A 22009-nucleotide genomic window follows, 5' to 3' on the forward strand; every position below is an offset into this window, starting at 1 on the left:
GAATTAAAACATTGTAATAATGATGAATTTACCGAATATCTGAGATGGCCTGTTACTTTGTAATCTTGCCTCAACTACTGTACAAATGGATGGTAACAGCCAAATACTGTACCCTAGAAAAGTGCAAAATGAAATACATACGAACTGGCAGTATTAAAAAATGTAATTTTTGAGTGTTGTCCCATTGTTCTGTACTTTTGACTACAGCAGATGAATACAAATCGACAGGACTATGTTTCTGTTTGCACACGTACTTCAGCACTGGTTGTGACCTAACCAAAAAACCATATCCTAACTTTTCCTATAATATTGTGTCCTGACCTAACCTTCCTACCCTGACTTATGGAAGCTGTGCCTTGACCTGGCCGGGGGGCTTTGCTACACCTTGACCCCCCTCTAAGCAACACTGAATATTGTTATAGACTGGCAGGGCTAAATTTCTGTTCTGACATGTGGTCTGGCACTGGCTACGACCTAACCAAAACAACATTAACTTTGCCTTTCCTATAGTGTCAAGCCCTTACCTCACCAGAACTTAACTTTCTAAGATGACTTAGGGTGTGGTGACCTCACCTGGCAGTTTTTTTTTACCCACCAGACCCCCCAAGTAACTCTTACCATCAAGCACATGGACTGGCCTATGCTATCCCTTTGTGGCTGTAGATTCAAATCCTTAAGTTCGTCATACTAATTTACGAAAAACAGCAAATGAAATGCTTACCATATTCAAAATTGTTTTTTTGTTTTCTTCGTGTTTTGGGTTTAATTGTGGAAGTGCTAGAACTGGGATGTATTGTATTCAGTTAGGATGGTAAAATACATTTGGAAGGCAGCATTCAAGAAATTGTGGAATTTTACACAAAACAGCTTTCATATGCCGTTTCTGAACAGCACAGTTTCTGCACCGTCAAATTCATCATGTGTTGTAACAGTAAACAAACATTCACATCACATGCTTCCACTCTCGAATATGGAATGGGAAAGATTGGCTGCATCTGGATCAGAATGCAGGTATATGAATCATACAGATTTGGTTCATTCTGGTTAGTTGGATTTAAAAGAATCAGTAGGCCTAGGGCATGAGTCATGACCTAAGTCAACTGGCACATGATCGACTGCGTTTAAACTACCCATAACCTTAATTTGGGGCGAGACACAACGGTCATCTTAAGAACTATGGGAGATTGGTGCTGCGTGAAACTGTCACATCAACTGGGTGTTTAAAAGAAGTTATTTTTTAAGGAAAAAAATTAACTTGATAAGTTACTTTTTGGGTGGTTTAGAGCACCCTGGATATCTTTTTTTTCTCTATGCAATTTTTCATTTGGAGCTATTGTTAAGGAACTATAGGCTGGTACCATTGTTCTACAAACTACCCAAAAAATATAATGAGAAAATGACAAATTTACTGTCTTTTGTTTATATTTTAATGTTCATCCCTGAGGGGCTCATACTACACATGGAGAAACCTCAGGGGGATGCTGTGTTTAGTACCAGCTCCTCAGGGATGAAAGTAAAAATATGGTAAAACTTTACTGTAGTTACATGGCCTGATTCCTGCCAGTCGCTGGTAGATCTAAGCCGGCTGTCCACGGTGAGCTAGGCTATGGCAGTTGACATTTTTGTATAGAACTTTACCTGCTGAACAAGAATTTAAAGTAATATTTTGTTGCTCGGCTGTAATTAAGCTGTAAATTATCTTAGAACTGGTGTGGCAAAAGCCTTTCAAGAATAGCTAACAGTAAGGGAGACCCGTTGGGAATTTGTGTTTTTTGGTGGGGTAAATAACTTGGGAAAAGGTTTCGGTACCTTATTGTTGTATTTCCTGTTATATATGTCATTTGGAACACGAAAAACAAGCGTAAAAGAAGGGCAAATAAATGGATAGTGGGAGCCGTTCCAAAGGCACTTTTCATTCATTACTAGTACTACTGATTCTAAGCCTTAACATGCATGTGCTAACTTTCGGTTCACCAATCATTCAGCAGTTGCCGGTTTTCTGTGCTTAGCGAGAACTGCGAGAGACTGGCAATTGACATTTTCCTAGGTATTATTTCGGTATGGACATTAATTGCTATCAACAATCATATCAGCCAGCAAATGAATACTTACCCTGCCGGTATACAAAATTTTACGACTTGTCAGAATACTGCACCCCCTCTCCATAGCTAATACGGCAAAGCGAACGTATTATATGAGAGGGGGCAATATTCTGACTGCGAGAGACTGGCAATTGACATTTTCCTATGTTATTTTGCTTGCTGAACAAGAATTTAACAGAAAAGTTATTATGTTCTTTGCCAGGACATATGTTAGCTTGCTGAAGTAATCTTTACCTCTTGCCAGGATAGCTTGCAGTAATCTTTAAAAATGCAGATATGGCGTGCAGTGCCGTTCTGCTATGGTGACCTATAGAGGCCACCCAAGTTGAAAGCGGAAATGGTAATGTTTTGTTTCCCATTTACAAAAGCTCAAATAGTGTGCAGTGGAGCTAGACTATGGCAATTGACGTTTTTCTGTTATTTTACTTATTTTACAAGAGTTTAAGGTAATAGTTTGCCGGTCGGCTGCTGCTAAACTGCAATTTAAGCTTGAGCTGTGTGCAACCCACTGGTGCAGACTTGTACTTTTCAAGGGTCAATTACATTTTAGTTATAGCCGACCAACAAAATATTATTTTATAAATTCTTGTTCAGCAGGTAAAATGACATAGGAAAACGTCAATTGCCATAGGCTAGCTCACCTCGGACAGCCGGCTTAGAATTACCCAGTTGCTAACCGGGACAGGCTACTGCATTTTTTTGGGGGTTGGGGGAGACAGGTCAGGGCACGTCACCCTAAATTAGGTTAGGTAGGTTAGATCTGGTTAGTCGGGAACTAGCATTATAGGGAAGGTTATGTCTATTTATGGGGTAGTTTACAGTTTAGTTGGCCAGGCCACGCAACACCTTCTGCCCAGACTACAATCACTCCGCCAAGGTAAGTAGTTCTGCGGCCTGATTTATGTTAGCTGGCTTTCTGGGGGGGTCCAGGGGAGCTTTCGCCCCCCTGGCCAGGTTAGGGCACGCAGCCCTATGTTAGGTTAGGTAGGTTACATCTGGTTAGGTCAGGACCTGGCACTATAGGAAAGGTTAGGTCTGTTGGAACCTACTGCCAACTGGTGGTGGGTACTGACTAGAAAACTGGCAGACGACAGCCTTGGCCAACTAAACTGTAGGCGCTCCCTATTTATGTATGAAGAACCTGTCCCGGTCGACGACTGGCGGGAATCAGGCCGCGCAACTAAAGTAAAGTTTTACCACAACATTTTCTATACTGTTCAGTCACAAATGTCATCAATAAACAAGATCTATGAGCGGAACTTCGTCCTTAGCATCAACAAACTAATTTCACCTCAAAGGGAAAAGGCATATAAACTACATATTCAACTGGTTTACCTCGTGTTGTATATATTTCGACCATTAGGCCTATTGTTGTTATACCGGTAGAGCAAGTATTTCCGATTCCTCCACCTCCTTGGTAGGCTGGCCTAAGACTTCACTAGCAATCGAACAATTATAGTGCTTATGAATGACTCTGCGCCTCTGCCCATTACCACTGACGATTCTAATGTCAGGCTGAATTCTGCTGTCAAAATGCAACTAAATCTAGATAAATTCCGTAGATATTTCTTAAGCAATAACACGGTTTCGCTTCTGGAAATCTTTGACCCGTTACTGTCATCCATAAACTACGCTTTTGGGTATTTCCCGGCATTATCATTCCCTTACCTCCTTTCTCCTGTTCTTGTCCGTTTTTCTCTGTCTGCAGCAGCTTGATTTACTGTAGGTATAGGCGGCATTTTGTAGCAATTGGCCTCTCACTGCAGGCGAGTGGCATGTATGTTTACGAATAGTTATCACCAATGTTGACGGTTCAAGCACGCTATAGCAAAACTCATACGACATTGTATTGCCATATAATATTTTCATACACCTTATCGCAGCACTTAATTTCTTTGGATATCTAAACGGTTTTAGAAAGTTACAAATGATAATATATGTTATCAAATCAAATATGACATGTTTACAAAACATTCCTAAGGGTATAACAAGAAACAGATGCATAATAATGACCCTATAGTTCCTGCAACCGCTCGGTATTTTTCATTGTCCTGATAATCAACATTGTCCATGTGATAATAATAAATATGTTTGTATATATATATATATATATATATATATATATATATATATATATATATATATATATATATATATATATATATATATATATATATATATATATATATATATATATATATATATATATATATGTATGTATATAAATAATAACCACAATGCCCTCTTCTTACTCTTAGGCTTTATAGTTACAGCTCTGGTTACAGTGAATCCAAAAATCGTGAAGAAATCGAACAGTTAAATGGGCATTGTGTTATTACAATTACATACCGTACATATCTCGTAAAAAAAACCAGCAGTATGTATATATATATATATATATATATATATATATATATATATATATATATATAATATATATTGCCATTCATATGGACTTCTTTTCACCTTGGGGGTAACTTACCCCAAAGGAATTGTATATGATAAGTTCTCATACCTTGACATGCATTCAGACCTACACCAGTGTGCTTAGAGAATTTGATATGCAGCTGTTGTGTGTGTGTGTGTGTGTGCGCGTGTGTGTGTGTGTGTGTGTGTCGAGGACCTTGTATTCCTTTTGTGTTCACATTAATGTGGTAATTTATTGTCATTATACAGCTGTGAAAACACGCAGATAAATAAACTGTGGAGAAATGTCCTAACTGGTGCACGCCTACTTAACGAACGTACGATACTAGGCAACTGTAAAGGTTTCATGGTAAAGTTAACTGAATAAACCAACAACAACACTGTTTATATACAGTCCTGGTACAGAGGCTTGAGGCACGGTCTGGGACTCTTGCCAGCACTTGCTTTTGCTCGTCCGAGCAGCCCGTACAAAAGGAACTTAGGGTTTGGCAGCAAGTTATATAATATGATGACCAACCAGCGAAAGACAACTAAAATGAGTCACATGGGATGAGTCAGATGACCAAGCTCTAATAATAAAAAGTTATATATATTTTTTCATATAAGAAAATGTGACTGGCAGAGAGCAGGACACTGAGCATCTCAATACTACCCCAAACACACATGATATCAACAGTCTTATGGACTGTTCCCAAGACAAAGTTAATTTACATAAATTACTACTATCTAGTTCTCTCCGTGTATGGGTGTAGTGCCGTCAGTGCACCTCACGCGGTGGACTGTAGGCATTAATTAAAGGTTCTCTGCATTCCTTTTACTGTACCTCCGTTCATAGTTTCTTTCTTCTATCTAGCCGAAAGATTTTCCTAATGTTACTCCTTTAAAACCATTTTACTGTCAATTTCTCTTTCAGCGCTATATGACCACACAGGTCCTAGGGCTTGGCGTTTGGCCTAAATTTTATATCCCATTCCATTCCACTATCCAGTTCTGCACAATGTATGATTTCATCTTCTATCGGCATCTATACCATGTTGGTTGGTTGGCTGTACATAAAGCTGGCCTTGCACCAGAACATTAATGTTCTTGCAAATAATTTTAAACTAACATAAAAAGAACAATCTTCTATAAAAAAAAAAGAAAACCTTTGCACACTTACAGTAAAAATGGGTCCAACAACACATCTAAGAAAGGACAATCACATTAATTGTCAATGTCAATTTCAATATACTCTAGTGTCATTATAACCTCCGCCAACGAAGTTAGACGAAGTTATTCTTTTTGTTGATCCCGTAGGAGTGCCGTCAGTGCACCTCAAACGCTGCACCGTAGGCATTACTGAAGGTTCTTTGCAGCGTTACTTCGGCCCATGCTGCAACCCCTTTCATTCCTTTACTGTACCTCTTTTCATATTATCTTTCTTCCACCTTACTTTCCAGCTTCTCATAACAATTGTTTTAGAGTGCAACTGCGAGGTTTTCCTCCCATTATACCTTTAACATTTTTTTACTATCAACTTCCTTTTCAGCACTGAATGACCTCAAAGGTCCCAGCGCTTGGCCTTCGGCCTGAATTTTATGTTCCTATTGCAATTCTGCCTCAGTTTACTTGTCAGTTGGTATGTCTGTCAGTCAGCAGGATTACGCAAAAAAAACTTTTACCTTGATTTTGACGCAAATTCTACCAAAGGCAGGCCTCGTTGTTGGCAACAAGTCCAAGAGTTTCGGAAGACATCCAGACCTAAATAACAGACCTCAGGGGATCGAGGCTGGATTGCTCAGCTTTGGAGGAGGTTTGAGGTCTTCAAACGCTCTTGTTATAGGCTAGGTTTCACTTCTAGTCCTGTAGTCATGAAAGGTTATGTATTACATCAATCAATTCTTTATTCTCATAATGAATCCTTCGCACAGAAATTCAGTTACGATATTTGAGACAATATCTAAGCTTCAGATTTTTCAAAAATTTTATTAGATTGGTTGGCAATGAAAAAAATACTTTATGTAATGGTTACTTTCCCGAAGAAGCTGGCAGAAATGTTTCTTTATTATAAATTCAGTCATAATGACTGATAATAAACATTATATTATCACTGAAAATATTTGAATTAAGGAGACTTACCAACCAATCGTAATTTTTAGAGAAACATCCACTTCTGTCATGAACGCAGTCACATATAAAGCCATGCTTGAATGAATCTGGCTGAATATTTTGATCAAAGCTAAAATATACTAGAGTGTAAATCCAATACAGCACGGAGGAACGCGTACTTGAGAATATCACTATGTCCACGTCGGAAGGTGAGTGAAAACCAGTACTTCGAACAAGTACTTTCGTAGTTTATTCTACATTTTCGAGTTCACACTGAATACAGAAGAAGTTGACAGAGATTTATATACAAAAACAGAACGTTGGGGCGGGGTTACAGTTTGTTAATCTGGGCAGCAAGTTCTTTACACAAAAAAGACAGGGACAAAGAATCAAGGGATAATCCAGGGTGCAGGTTAACATTCCTGGTGGAAGTAGCTTCAATGAAGACAGTCTCTAGCAGATTTCTTTTCCGATGGTCGTTGACCTTGTAGATGACCATTGACTTATCCCCGTTCATCCCATGGCCTGTCTTAAGCCAATGATCCACAATGCCATTATTTGATAAGCCTCTTGAAATGGCATATTTGTGTTGGGAGCTTCTTATTTTTAGTCCTTTTGATGTTTGACCAATATAAATCTTATTACATTCTTTACAAGGGATACTGTATACAATATTGTTTGAATTGGGTGGGCGATTCTTAATTGGTTTATTTCTCAAAGTATTATTATATTTAAATACTAAGTTAATATCAATAGTTTTTAAACTGGGCACTGCAACAATGAAATTAGGATGAAATGGTAAACAGAAAATATTCTTAAGTTTGTTGTTAACACTGGTTGGATTAATGTCTTTTTTGCTTTATTTTTACAAAGTTCTAAAAAATATGGAGGGCAACATAATGAATCTCCTATTTTATCAATAATTTTAAACTCCTCTTCCAAAAATTCAGGACTACAAATTCTACGAGCTCTAAGATACATACTGGAAAATGCTGACACCTTAATTTGTTTAGCATGGTTAGAGTGAAAATGAATATATGACAAACTATTCGTGGGTTTCCTATATACTTTAAAACAAAAATTGGTGTTATTTCTAATAACTAAGACATCCAGAAATGGTATACAATTATTTTCTTCATATTCTATTGTGAATTTTATGGAATGGTACAAGATTACTTTATTTACTAAAGTTCCTACTGATGACTTACTTCAATATTTATCACAACATTTGGACTTGTATAATCTAGAATTACCTGCCAATGTTATTATTAATTTGATATCCCTTTGTATAAAAAAATTGTAAATTCACTTTCAATGGTAACTGTTATGAACAAATATTTGGTATGGCTATGGGGAACCCTTTTTCGCCACTTTTGTCTAATATTTACATGGAATTCTTTGAGTCTAGACTTATTCCAAGGAATCTATTCTCTAAGGTATTTTGGGTTAGATATGTAGACGAACGTTTTTGTATTGTTAAAGAAAATTTAAATATTCCTGATTTCTTGCAAACAATTAATAATCTTGTACCATCCATGAAATTCACAATAGAATATAAAGAAAATAATTGTTTACCATTTCTGGATGTCTTAGTTATTAGAAATAACACCAATTTTTGTTTTAAAGTGTAGAGGAAACCCACGAATAATTTGTCATATATTCATTTTTACTCTAACCATGCTAAACAAATTAGGGTGTCAACATTTTCCAGTATGTATCTTAGAGCTCTTAGAATTTGTAGTCCTGAATTTTTGGAAGAGGAGTTTAAAATTATTGATAAAATAGGAGATTCATTATGTTACCCTTCATATTTTTTAGAACTTTGTAAAAATAAAGCAAAAAAGACATATTATAATCCAATCAGTGTTAACAACGAACTTAAGAATATTCTCTGTTTACCATTTCATCCTAATTTCATTCCTGCAGTGCCCATTTTAAAAACTATTGATATTAACTTATTATTTAAATATAATAATATTTTGAGAAATAAACTAATTAAGAAAAACCCACCCAATTCAAATAATATTGTATACAGTATTCCTTGTAAAGAATGTAATAAGATTTATATTGGTCAAACATCAAAAGGACTAAAAATAAGAAGCTCCCAACATAAATATGCCATTTCAAGAGGCTTGTCAAATAATGGCATTGTGGCTCATTGTCTTAAGACAGGCCATGGGATGAACTGGGGATAAGTCAACGGTCATCTACAAGGTCAACGACCATCGGAAAAGAAATCTGCTAGAGACTGTCTTCATTCACACCAGGACTGTTAACTTCCACCCTGGATTATCCCTTGATCCTTTGTCCCTGTCTTTTTTGTTTAAAGAACATGCTGCCCAGATTAACAAACTGTCCCCACCTTTTGTTTTTGTATATAAATCTCTGTCAACTTTTGTATTCAGTGTCAACTCGAAAATGTAGAATAAACTACGAAAGTATTTGTTCAAAGTACCGGTTTTCACTCGCCTTCCGACGTGTACTTAGTAATAGAGTGTAAATGTGTAAATTTTTTCAATTTTCTTACATTTCAAAGAAGAAAATTTTAGGCTTAATTTAAACATAGCTGGTCTGTGACATATCGGACAATGTTTACAAAAAATATCCAGGAAGGGAATACAAGAGCGGAATAAATATTTATTCATAATAAAAAAAAGACATTTAAACGGATAATATCACCAAAGACATGCATTGCTAGCAAAGTTCATTTATTTGGTTACAGAAAAAATAATATGTATTGAATTTTCAGCACTGAAATTGGGTTGTTTTAATAGAGAGGCTACTCAGTGCTTGTAACATTAATTCATCGTTTTGACTGAGACTATTTTTCATTACAAGTTAACCGAAGAGATCTCACTTATTAAAAAGAAAAAATAAATTAATATATAGATAGAAATAACATCAGGATAGTAATGCATTGCATCTTCGCTTGAACTTTTGAAGTTCCAATTGCACGACATCCTCAGGGAGACTGTTCCACAGTCCCACGGTGTGAGGAATAAAGGACCTCTGGAACTGAGAAGTTCGACAGCGAGACCCATTTACTGCATATTGGTGTTGCTGTTCAGCGAATCTGGTTGCTCTCTCTCGGCAGCAAAAGGGAATCAGGGATCAATTGTGAATGTGAACGATTTCTGTTAAAATACAACTTATGAAAAAGGGACAAACAAGAGACTACAAACCACTCTATCTAAAAAGATAAATCTCTGGCAGAAGCAGACATCACATGAAGATTTATCACCCTAAATTTGACCAAAAAACAAAGGATTTCAGACATAAAGCCATCACAATGTTGCTGCTAAATCATTATCAACGTTTTTGCGTTTTTTGAGTGATAATTCAAGAATGTACTCAATCTGGATGATAACTCAAGACCAGACTTATTATGGCTTTATGATACATCCAAGTTGGGTGATATTTATTCATCCACACAAGTAAAAATGGATTTCAATAAAAGATCAAAATATAAAATAAACACCCCCTAACCAACTATTAAGGACTCAAGAAGATTTAGACATATTCTAAGGACAGAGACAACTCGGTGAGGAGTACCCATTAGGAAAGCTCCCCTGAACGGTTTCCCTGTAGATTAAAAGTTTCATAATAAAAGTCAAATAATGACTCTTGATCACCTAGCTTCACTATTCTGGTTTTAAAACTGGTTTTCACTAAATTACTCGCCGTCACTCTTAACATAAGGAACACACGGCTGGGACAGAATAAAGCCAGCTGCCTTTCGGGAATAACATGAGGCGGAGGTCTTGTTTGAAAAACCGGGGGACTCTGGGGATTATTTTCATTGGCGTCTTTGGTAATTGGTAAATGGTAAGATTGGAAAAGGAAAACATCGTCTTCGTGTCAAGTCTCAATTTAATGCTTCAGCAAGCAATGCTTAGACGATTTAATACTGTATTTCGGTTAAAAGATATGTAGGCCTCTTTCAAGAGTGCTTCTGGTGTACCGTGTATAAATATCAAATCAGCTTATATTCTCGATCACTAGGGCGAGGCATATTTTCATTAGAATACTGCTTATTTATTACGGGGACCTAAGTTTAATTGGGTTAAATCGTTTGCGGTCAGGAGTCTTTGCGGTTTATTAACGTTCAAAATTTCCGCTTTAATTCTCGTCATGATAATATTGTCAATATAATTTGTATTCTAATGTTGCTTTTACAATTAATCTACCAATATCTGATAATAAAATACTTTGTCTAATCACTCTAATGAATAAAAATATCTCAATCTAAAAACTCAGCGATTCATCAGCAGGAATGAGTGAGTTCCCAATAAAATTTTGTAAAGAAAACGTAAAATCCTATGAAATATAGCTACTAAATACCGTAGGTTTGCTGCAATTATTTCTTTTTTGAGACGATGCGTCAGGAAGTTGGCGATGTTCATCGATGGGCCTAACTCAAAATTTTCTAAAAGCATCAGGATAATCCCTTTATCTATTACCAGGCGTTGTTTTCATTAATGTAATCAATACGCTTAGTCTTAATCCTATGGTAAATCCTCTGCTGAGTTCTGTCCTTTTCACAAACGAGCTTTCTATTCTGCGGAAAAATCTCTTGCGTGCTCACTGTCTGTGTGTATGCTCATTATGAAATATACTACTACTAATAATAATAATAATAATAATAATAATAATAATAATAATAAGAAGAAGAAGAAGAAGAAGAAGAAGAAGAAGGATTCAATAGACAATGCTACAGTTCAGCAAAGTTGTCAATCATGTTTAGCATATCACTCATGATTTTAATCAGATTCTTTTATTGATATCATTGTTTAACTTTCCACATTTAACTATCTCTTTTCATCTAATACAAGCTGCAGGTTTCATTTTTTCTTTTGAGAGAATCACTTCCTTGTCAAATTAAAATTAGACCTTATCTGATGAAAATTAGACGCAAGCCCTTTTCGTCAACAAGTACAGGACTAATCTAAGTCATTTCAAGTTTAGTCAGACAAAAATAGAAATACCAATAAAAAACAGAAATATAATCACCCCATAAAAAAACAGTCAAGGCTGCAGTGAGACAGAACGAGACTGCAATTTCAGGAGGGAAATTTGATATTTCTGAGGATTATCACCTTCATATCAGATACGGTGGATTTGGTATACTTTATTCGAGAACTTTCGTTCTCACTTGACTCTCATTAAGCATTTCACGGAATCATGCTCATAATGTCAAGATAAGACCAGTTCGAGCGGCAGTAAAGTATATCTAAGAGGTGATGCAAGTGGCAACCCACGCTCGAGTTTCTCAAATTCTTCCAAAACGTCACTAAACATCCGATCGTGTCTGGGCCGATGTTCGCAAGAACACCTGTAAGTGGCCGAGAGCATGGGCGGGGATCACTGGGCGGGGTCTCATTGGCCAAGCTGCTTGATGACGCTGCAACGCGCAACCACCTGTGGATGTTGATAGGGCAAGATGTTCATGACGTCATCCTATGTACACGCACTACTTGCCACGCTTATGTACCGCAATGTGTGTGCGTGGCACAGACCATCTTGCGCATGACTGTGCATTTCGTGAGCGCCTTTCTTCTTCTTTCCCTTCTTCCTCCGGCGTCCTTATGGGAATGCATCCATACAGGGCTGCCAGACAGACTTATGGCGTGATCTAGGGTAGGCTAGTTAGATAAGCCGTACAAGACGACCTTGCAATGTAGGTTGCAGAGCCTGTCAAGCTTGCCAGCTTTCCGGCTTCTGTCTATAATAATAAACAGGAGTAGTTTTCAAGGCATATTCAAAAAGCTCCCATCGATGCAATCTATCATGTTCCCTAAGCACAGTAGTGATTGAAACTTGAGGTAGAACTGACTTTAAAATCGAATGAAATGTAGGCCTAGGATCATAAACTGTAGAAACATTTACTCTTACCGCATGTCCACACATACATAAGAAAGAGGCAGAAACCAGTTATGAAACTAGAACTGATTCTACCTCAGGCATCATTCGTCTTGTTTGACAAGAAACATATTTCCAGAATAGTGTTGGCTGGTAAACGACCCTTCCAAGCAGGCGTGATACAGCAAATCTACATCACTTCTTCCTGCCATGAGACCCAACGACCTAAATGGCGGGACGTTATCTAATATAGTCGAGTTATAAGTCAAAATTCTCCCTTACATAAACCATATGGCCACAGTGTTGTTTAGTATTATTATTGTGGCTGCTGTTGTGGAATTCAACAACCATCCTTTTCTCTTAAAGGGAGGTGGCTTCAGGAAAGACAGACAAGAGTCACTGACACATTTATCCTTTGATTTATTAATTAAAAGTAAACCATCAAGCAGAAAAATATCATTATTGCTCCACAAAAATACATAGTGAATATAAATTCAAAATACAATAAGATTTCCAGGCAAGTTACAGTGTTTTCCTTGCGTTATTATTGTTGTTATTACAACAATTTACTGTAAACGCTATCCAATATCAAACATGAACTCCAGTAGTGATCACATGGAATTAATGTCCACCTTTCTTATAGTGCGGTAACAGAGGCGAGCACGGCTACCCAAACCATGACGAGTTACTGCTAAAAAAAAAAGAGGAAAATAATTTAAGGTGCTGGCAAGTAAAATGACTCAAGAAATGCACAGGAAGAAAAAGGATTCCAGCAACACTTTTCAAAGGGAGAAAGGAAAAAAAAAAAATTTTTAACATCTCCATGACACTCCAGAACAACTTTTATCAGTGCGTGGGATCTCACTTTTTAAATAATAATAATAATAATAATAATAATAATAATAATAATAATAATAATAATAATAATAATAATAATAATAATAATAATAATAATGCTTCTCTCGCCCAACCTCCCACCTCTGTGTACAAGCACACACAAAAATAAGTGGCTTGTATTCATCCTGACTTGGCAAGCAAGAAAGCAGCAAGAATAATTCGTTAAAGCAGACCTACTCGAAGGAATAAACACCTCCAAAAAAAAAAAAATGTCCTCTAGAACGTCCTTTTCCTATAAACGATGTAACAGAGAAAAGTATTCGGCCAAGAATTCAAATAAACAATGAGACGGCGCCGAAACTTCCACAATTTCACGAGTTCTCTGACAACTTGCTAACTCGTCTGAAGATGCACATTATGTGTATCCCTTGAGGAGAGACTACTGTATCCTCAACAGTCAAGTCTTTAAGGTTAGACTGTGAAACTATCGTCGTAATCTGTTCCGTTTGTCTGGCAATGATATAAGCGAATGTTCTGGACTGGAATAATCGGTCTAGGCCAAGAAACTTTCCACTTATCAGTAAATGATGAGTGGAAAACCCATTTTACGAAAACAGTAACGGGATAATTATTAAGGATCATCTAGTTCATGATGATACTTCATTGTGATGCCTCCTTCCTCTTTATCAGTCTATCTACCAACCTGTCTATCTGTTTTTCTGCGATATGAACCGTTTCCCTAATAAGTGTGGTTCCCTCAACTATTGAATCGAGATCCCAGCATCTATCCAGACGAGTAACGGACTTTCTTTTAAAACGAAATTACTACTTGTGGTGAACGGCAGATGGTCGATATTCCAAAAGTGCTTACGTTCATAAGACATAACATAAGGCAGACTGGGCTTGCTCGCTCGCTCGCTCTCTCTCTCTCTCTCTCTCTCTCTCTTAAGCAAGAGCGCATAAACTAATACAGAACTTCTTTACTTTCTTTGGAGTTATAATTCAATTTCTTTTGTGAGTTCCCAGTGATCTTTTGTGGCCGATAATAAAGTCAACGGTTTACACCGATGGGTTAAGTGTATCGTGTTTTTTTTTAAGTATGGCGTCAATTCCATAGATAAATCTCTAAATCTATTAATTTCAGGGATGATGGCATTACGGGAAAAAATCTAATTCAATCACAAACTTTATTAGCATAAACCATAGTGGAATATACACTGAGGAACTATAAGAATTAAAAGCTGTCTTGCCAGGTCTGACAGTGAAACTGATCTATACATATTCACTATTAAGGTAATCTCTGAAAAGATCCAGAGCTATAAGGAGATCTCTGGTGATTTCAAAAGGGAATCTAGAAATAATTATTAAAACATCAACACAAACATTAGTCGTGACCTCATAACTCGCAAAACCTGTTATTCAGAATACCGGATTCCTACACAGCGTGAAACACGTGATGCATAATGGATTCCAACGCTATAAGACGGTATACGGCATCATAAATGACGAATTCTAACACTACTTGTTATATGTATGAATACCACATAATGAATACATTAAAGACATGATGGATTTCGAAGGTTTTCCCTCTGTAGTACTCTGTGAACTAGACCTACGTGGATATATGATTAGATACGAGCAAAAAGAGGTTGGGTCTACTACTCAGTAATCGAGTAAAGGGGTGTCATTTTCGACAAAGTTAACGTTACAAATCCTAGCATTGTATGAATTACTTTAGCCGGACTTCTGAAATACTGAAGTTATTTATCATTTGTATTCAGGAGTAAGTCTTTTAAAATTACGTGCAGTTTATGAGCGAAAATAATTCTGCATATTAATTTTCACATGGAAAACTGTCATGTTCAGTGAACGCATCCCTCCGAAAGTGTACAAAGAACTATCCTTTTGAAATATGGTGGCGTCATTTTTACATTTAAAAAAGAAAAATGAATTGGTATACATGACAACCACAAAAAAATTACATAAAATCTAGAGATGCCAATTCAATTGAAGAGATTTTTGTTATATAAATCGTGCTTTCTGGGTTGCAGTATTCGTTTGAATGAACCTGACGTTTGGCAAAACATGAGTGCTGTACTGTAACAGTCAAAATCAACAGTCGTCACGTATGTTTCTTTAAGTCAACAAAAAGTCTTGACTAAAGTCTTTTTGTTTACGATACTTGTACACCGCTAGATACCTGCAGTGAGAAGAGTCAAAAGTCAAAGACTGGCCTAAATACAGAACTATCAAACACATCATCGCTGACAAATGTTTCGCTGCCTAATAACTCAAGTTAGCATAATTCAATTAAACTCTTCATAAAAGAGGAGACTGGTGTCATATTATCTATACGAATAACTGTGCATATAGAATATATACCATTTTGTTTTCCAAACTCGCTCCTTTTCTGCAATTTTTGGGTATGAAACAAACAAACAGACACACACACAAATAAATATCTATGTGCACCTAGCTGCATCCACTTTTTAGCCTTTTACTTAACCTTCATTCCCGCTTCCTCTCTTAGGTAGGGCTGACCAACAGCTTTAACTGTTACTTCTTAGTGCAACTGTGGGGTTTTCTATCTTTTCACTGACTCTGGCGCTGAATGGCTGAGTCCCCAAGTGCTTGGCTTGGCAGCCTCAAATTCTTAAATCAATCAGTCTCCCCCAAAAAAAAAAAAAAAACATTGTTTTCCATAACACAGTGGACATGACACTTAAGCTATCAGTTCCCAGATATATTTTTTCAAATTCTGTCATTCCTACGATTTCAATCAGCCAGCTGGAATGGATTGGCAACATTCTTTTCAAGAAAAAGCTCGGTCAGCGATTTCTAATCTATTAATCGTACATGTTTTTTCTGTTAAGATTGAAACTCTTTTATAATCAAATAACTCGGGTTTGTCCCAATCCAACACCGAGCAGGAAAAAAATCCATTTTCTAGTGGTTTTCCTAATTATTATTATTATTATTATTATTATTATTATTATTATTATTATTATTATTATTATTATTACTGCGTAACTGACAAAGTTTGTTCTCATTGGAGGAAGACTTGAAAATGGCTGGAGATCTCGGATGAAAGACATTATAAAAGGAAGCCTTCAAATTTCGTCAATACGAGAGTTAAGGCAAGAACGAAGTGCATGCCGCATTGAGGGTAGGGGAGCTTGACGAACTGCTGATGAGCCTTCCATGTAGGTTTACGAAGTGACTAGTGTTCGGAAAGTTTTCATCCGCAGTGCAGCTTATGAACTGATGAATGAGGCAACGATCAATGTATTGTTGATCGTGTCATTTGAGTTGCCCCTTATTAGGAGAAATAGCCTAATGTTTTGTATTATGTACGTATGTATGAATGTGTTTATATATATATACTTGTACATATTATATATATTATATATGTATGATCTTTTAATAAGTTAAGAAGTCTCTTTGCATCCAGGTAAAATTATCAAACTAAAAATGAGTACGATATGTATCTAAAACTATTATTTTAAAGTATATATATACATTACACACACACATACACACACATATATATATATATATATATATATATATATATATATATATATATATATATATATATATATATATATATATATATATATATATATATATGTCACATTTTCAGATTACAAATAATTAAAAGGTATCGAAAGATTTCAAATAATTAAAATATATATATATATATATATATATATATATATATATATATATATATATATATATATATATATATATATATATATATATATATATACACATATACATACTGTATATACATAAGAGATGAGATACGATGCCAAGAATATATTCCGCTATCACTGAGTTGTATACCTGATATAATAAAGAAGAAATTCGCGCATACAATGTAACCTCTTTCGTGTGTTTGTTTATACCGTAAATGAACACGAGACCTTGTGAAAGTGCAGATCAACTAATTCTCTCGTAGGTGTGTGTGTTTGTGTGTGTGCATAAATGATAAACCTGACCTAATCACGGTAACAAGTAAAGGACTTCCTGTTCCTCTCATTCCCCTGAATAATTACCTTGAAGATGTCTAGGAAATTCAGCGCAGCCTCAAAACACTTATCCGGTTTGAATGTTAGAACAGGCTGCCGTAACGCTGGACTGGAGAGAGAGAGAGAGAGAGAGAGAGAGAGAGAGAGAGAGAGAGAGAGAGAGAGAGAGAGAGAGAGAGAGAGAGTATTTTTGTCCCTTACGCAGTCATAACTCACCAACCACCTGACATCTACGGGAAAGAAAACAGTCGAGGTCAAGATATATCCTCGAGATTATCAGCGGTAAACATTCCGAGATACCTACCTGGAAGGCGGGCATAAAAGGGCATCGGGTAGGAGGAGGAGACGGTGGAGGCTTTCACTTCTTCCTCCGGTAATGAAGGTCATGCCTCCTATTCATTCAGCCCCTCCGAGGAAGGGCTGGAGTGGAGGCGGTGGGAGGTGACTCCGACGGGAAGGTAGGAGTGGGCCTTTCGTACGGGAAACTGCGTAGAGCCACATCGTCAGGAGAGAGAGAGAGAGAGAGAGAGAGAGAGAGAGAGAGAGAGAGTACAGGTGAGCTTATGCTGCGAGAGACAGGTTTTGCAAGTTGACCTTCGCCAAGGTCACGTGGCTCCGATGGATAAAAACAAACACTGCAATTGCCGGTCAGGAATGTTTTGTTTTGTTTTTCTATGAGTCCGATTCTATTTAACGCTGAGTCTCTTCCTAACCTACGCCAAAATGCTCTTACATCCGAGAGATTCGTTCAAAACGAGCGAGTGATTCACCCTGATTCACTGCGTCTCACGTGACAAACTGATTCATCAAGCCTGGTGGAAGAGCATTTTAGGAAAGGGCCTAGCCTAGGGACGGCATAATTATAGGCCAAGATGTCAAATACTTTCCTTTTCCAATCTTAATACCACATTCAACATCGAAAGCTCACGAAAATACGGTTATAAATAAAATTTAAAATGAAAACAAAATAATTTTACTCAGAAAGATTAAATCAATTTCGTTTAAATTTTAAATCAATTTCGTTTAAATTCCTAATACAGTATTACTCGCGTTTACGGAGGTATATTACAACTATTTTAATTAAATTGAGACTTATGGGACTTCACAAGACGCTATTCATGAATTAGAAAAAATTAAAAGACAAAATATACAATCGTAACAATTTAGAACTTAATGATACAGAACAAAAGTTTCTTACTACGAAGTCTTGAGTCTGAGTTTCCTTCAAGAAAGGGTTAGAGATTCTTGTGTTTATCTAATTCCTTCGAGTGCACTTACCCAGAGTCCCTTTTGTGGTCACTGCCGATCCGCTTCAATGAAGAACATTGGAGAGACAAGGGCATCCGCACCAAAATATCAGAACGAGGTGAAAGCAACAGTTCTCGAGGTTAAGATATTAACAAAATAGTAACAATTACCATTTAGATGACACGTTCTTCAAATGAAAGGAAACAAGACCCTTCTTTTTGATAGCCAACCTTCTGTCCTTATTTAGCCAAAGCCTCAAGGACGTGATGAAACAAAAGACTTGGAATAAAGTCACAAGCCTAGCTCCTAAGGCAATTATTAACAAGCCCTTGAAAAAGGTTGGACACTAAAGGAACACAGAAAACAAAAGTGAATTCCATAGTTTGATGGTGAAAGCGAAAAAAGTAACTAAACCTACCAATGAGAACAACTACGGATAAGTCAAATTCTTATGGTCGCACTGAAGGGACTTTGGAAAATGTATAAATTTTTAGGGTGGCCCAAAAAGTATCACTCATTTGATAAGTAAAGCAGGGACTTCAAAACCTTTGAATCTGGTGACATCACTCAAAAGAAGTACCACAATTTCAATGTTAATCCTGAATACCTACGTTACGAAAATAATAATAATAATAATGTGGAATGTACATAAAGAGGAAAATGTAATAATATTGCTATGGAATGTAAATAAAGAGGAAAATGTAATGATATTAATATGGGATGTAAGTAAAGAGGAAAATGTAATAATATTAATATGGAATGTAAATAAGGAGGAAAATGTAAAGTGTAAATTTTGAGTGTTACGGAAGCAGATGCTCGAAAGATCTTAAGAGGGTGAAATGCGGCATACAAGACGCATGTATCTTTTTGTCTTAACCTTTTTTCTGACCATTTTATTTTTTTAACCACTGTTTACTTGCTTTTCTAATTATTTGTTTGTCAAGTCGCTTAAATCTATCTGCCTGTGAGTGAATGATGCCTCCACCCAGCATTACTGCTCATGGTATGCGATCAGGTTAGGCCTATGCCGTCTTCACTACGAAAACACCTGCTCTCTTATTAATGATTTTAGTTCTCTGCAAAAGAAAGCTATTGAGATGGCTTTGTCTGCCCGTCCGCACTTTTTCTGTCCGCCATCAGATCTTAAAAACTACTGAGGCTAGAGGGCTGCAAATTGGTATGTTGATCATCCACCCTCCAATCATCAAACATACCAAATTGCAGCCCTCTAGCCTCAGTAGTTTAGATTTTATTGAAGGTTAAAGTTAGCCATGATCATGTGTCTGGAGCCGCTATAGGTGCCAACAACACAGGCAACCACCGGGACGTGGCTGAAAATTTTATGGGCCGCGGCTGAGAGTTTCATGGGCCGTGGCCGAAAGTTTCATACAGCATTATACGCTGTACAGAGAACTCGATTGCGCCGAAGGAACTTCGTCGCATTTTTTACTTTTTTTTCTTTTTCAAACGGAAGTTCTGCTTTGTGGAAAAGGTCAAGTGGTCTTTTTGTCTTTTTTTTTTCAGACGATTATGTACAGAGCTGAATAAATGATAATAAGAGCTAACAACATTAAATGATGACAAAAGACAGGAAAAAATGACAACCAAAAAGTGCACTAAGATAAACAAAAAGAGACGAATTCATCTCCTGAGTGTGGAGTCGTTTCGTGGCACTAAGAAGGGAATATGGGTATTTGTTTCTTTCTGTTGTCATTCCAGAGCTTTCCTTTTTGTTCTCTTCTTCTTCTTCTTCTTCTTCTTCTTCTTCTTCTTCTTCTTCTTCTTCTTCTTCTTCACAAACACTTTTGCATCCGGACCGTATCATCATATCCTTTTCATCCGTTCTTTTCCAACATTCGGTAGATTACTGTTGCATTATATCTTTCTCCTCCATCTACCATTCCGCATCCGAACAATGAATCGTCTTCTACTTCACAAACACAGAGAGAAAAAAAAGAAACTGTTTCCCGCAATCACCTTTTGTTTCCCTGATACATTCAACTTACTCCCGTCTTTTGTGCTCAAGGTTTTTTTTTTATTTTCATTTTCTCTCTCTCTCTTTCTTTTATTCTTACTTTTGTTGCTTCCCCTTTTCATTTCATCTCTTATTCAACCACTACCACCACCACCTCCTCCTCCTCCTCCTCCTCCTCCTCCTCCACGCATATTGATTTAACTTTCTTCAACATCATCATGTTCCTCATTGTCGTCTTCGTTTAGATTTACAAAGTTTCCAGACTTGTCCTTTGTTGCCCTTCACTCCGGTCTCCGGATGGAGAGAAGCGGCTTTCTTGACGCTGGATTTATTTCTGCTTTTATCCCTTATTATTATTATTATTATTATTATTATTATTATTATTATTATTATTAGGGAGGAGACCTTCTCTGAGGGCAGTAGCATTGAAAATAATGGCTGTTTCTTCGGCATTTAGTTTATGATTAGAATGCCGTAGAAACAGGTATTATTATTATTATTATTATTATTATTATTATTATTATTATTATTATTATTATCATGAGCCGAAACCGGCACTAATTTGCATAGCGTGCATCTGGAAAAAGGGAAGACAAAGTGAGAGTAGATGAACATTTAGATTAAATAGCAAAAACAGGAATTCAAGTAGTGATTTGCTGTGCCAGAGAGAGAGAGAGAGAGAGAGAGAGAGAGAGAGAGAGAGAGAGAGAGAGAGAGAGAGAGAGAGAGAGAGAGAGAAAATCATTATTAAGCTCAAAACCCTTGAAGAGTAAAACTTGATAAAAGTCTGTTCTCCTCTAAACCACCCTACTTTATAGCTTCATAGCTTTGCATCCGTGTTTTTCACTTCACGTCGGGAACAAAAGCTAGATTGCGTCTAGCTTTCACTCTCTGGCTTCTGTCCAAAAGAATTTGAGGAACACAAATTCTGTTCGAATAAATTGCCTGGTTCTAAGGCCTACGAATATGACTGACAACTAGGACGTCAACGTTTTCAAGGATTTATTAGGCCATTTATTTTCAACTTTGCTGCTAAATGAGTTTAGGTTCTACAGAGGGTCATTAACTTTGCAAGTCATTAATTTGCATAATTTTAAGAGACGTATAGAACAACCTAAAGGATCTTCCATATGTCTCTTAATAATAATAATAATAATAATAATAATAATAATAATAATAATAATAATAATAATAATAATAATACACTTACATGCATACATACATACATATATACACATACACACACACACACACACACACATATATATATATATATATATATATATATATATATATATATATATATATATATATATATATATATATATAAGAATGATTACGAAGTAAGCAGTATTATTATTCATAAAATAATAATAATAATGATACACTGCTTTCTTCTAACTGTTGTATAATATATTCACACCACAAGGATATCTTCT

The 22009-nt window shown here is 36.4% G+C and overlaps 1 protein-coding gene across 1 annotated transcript in view; it reads right to left on the reverse strand.

Annotated features, from left to right (window-relative positions):
* The window catches only part of LOC136826959 (RNA polymerase II-associated factor 1 homolog), a 52661-nt gene extending 48752 nt beyond the window's left edge, over nucleotides 1-3909 (reverse strand). The window contains 1 exon segment of the mRNA XM_067084563.1: nucleotides 3771-3909. Within this exon segment, the coding sequence (XP_066940664.1) occupies nucleotides 3771-3841 (71 nt within the window). The 5' untranslated portion in view covers nucleotides 3842-3909.
* Between the last annotated feature and the right edge of the window lie 18100 nt (nucleotides 3910-22009).

Source organism: Macrobrachium rosenbergii, chromosome 41 (genome assembly GCF_040412425.1).
Source record: "Macrobrachium rosenbergii isolate ZJJX-2024 chromosome 41, ASM4041242v1, whole genome shotgun sequence".
Lineage (NCBI taxonomy): Eukaryota > Metazoa > Arthropoda > Malacostraca > Decapoda > Palaemonidae > Macrobrachium > Macrobrachium rosenbergii.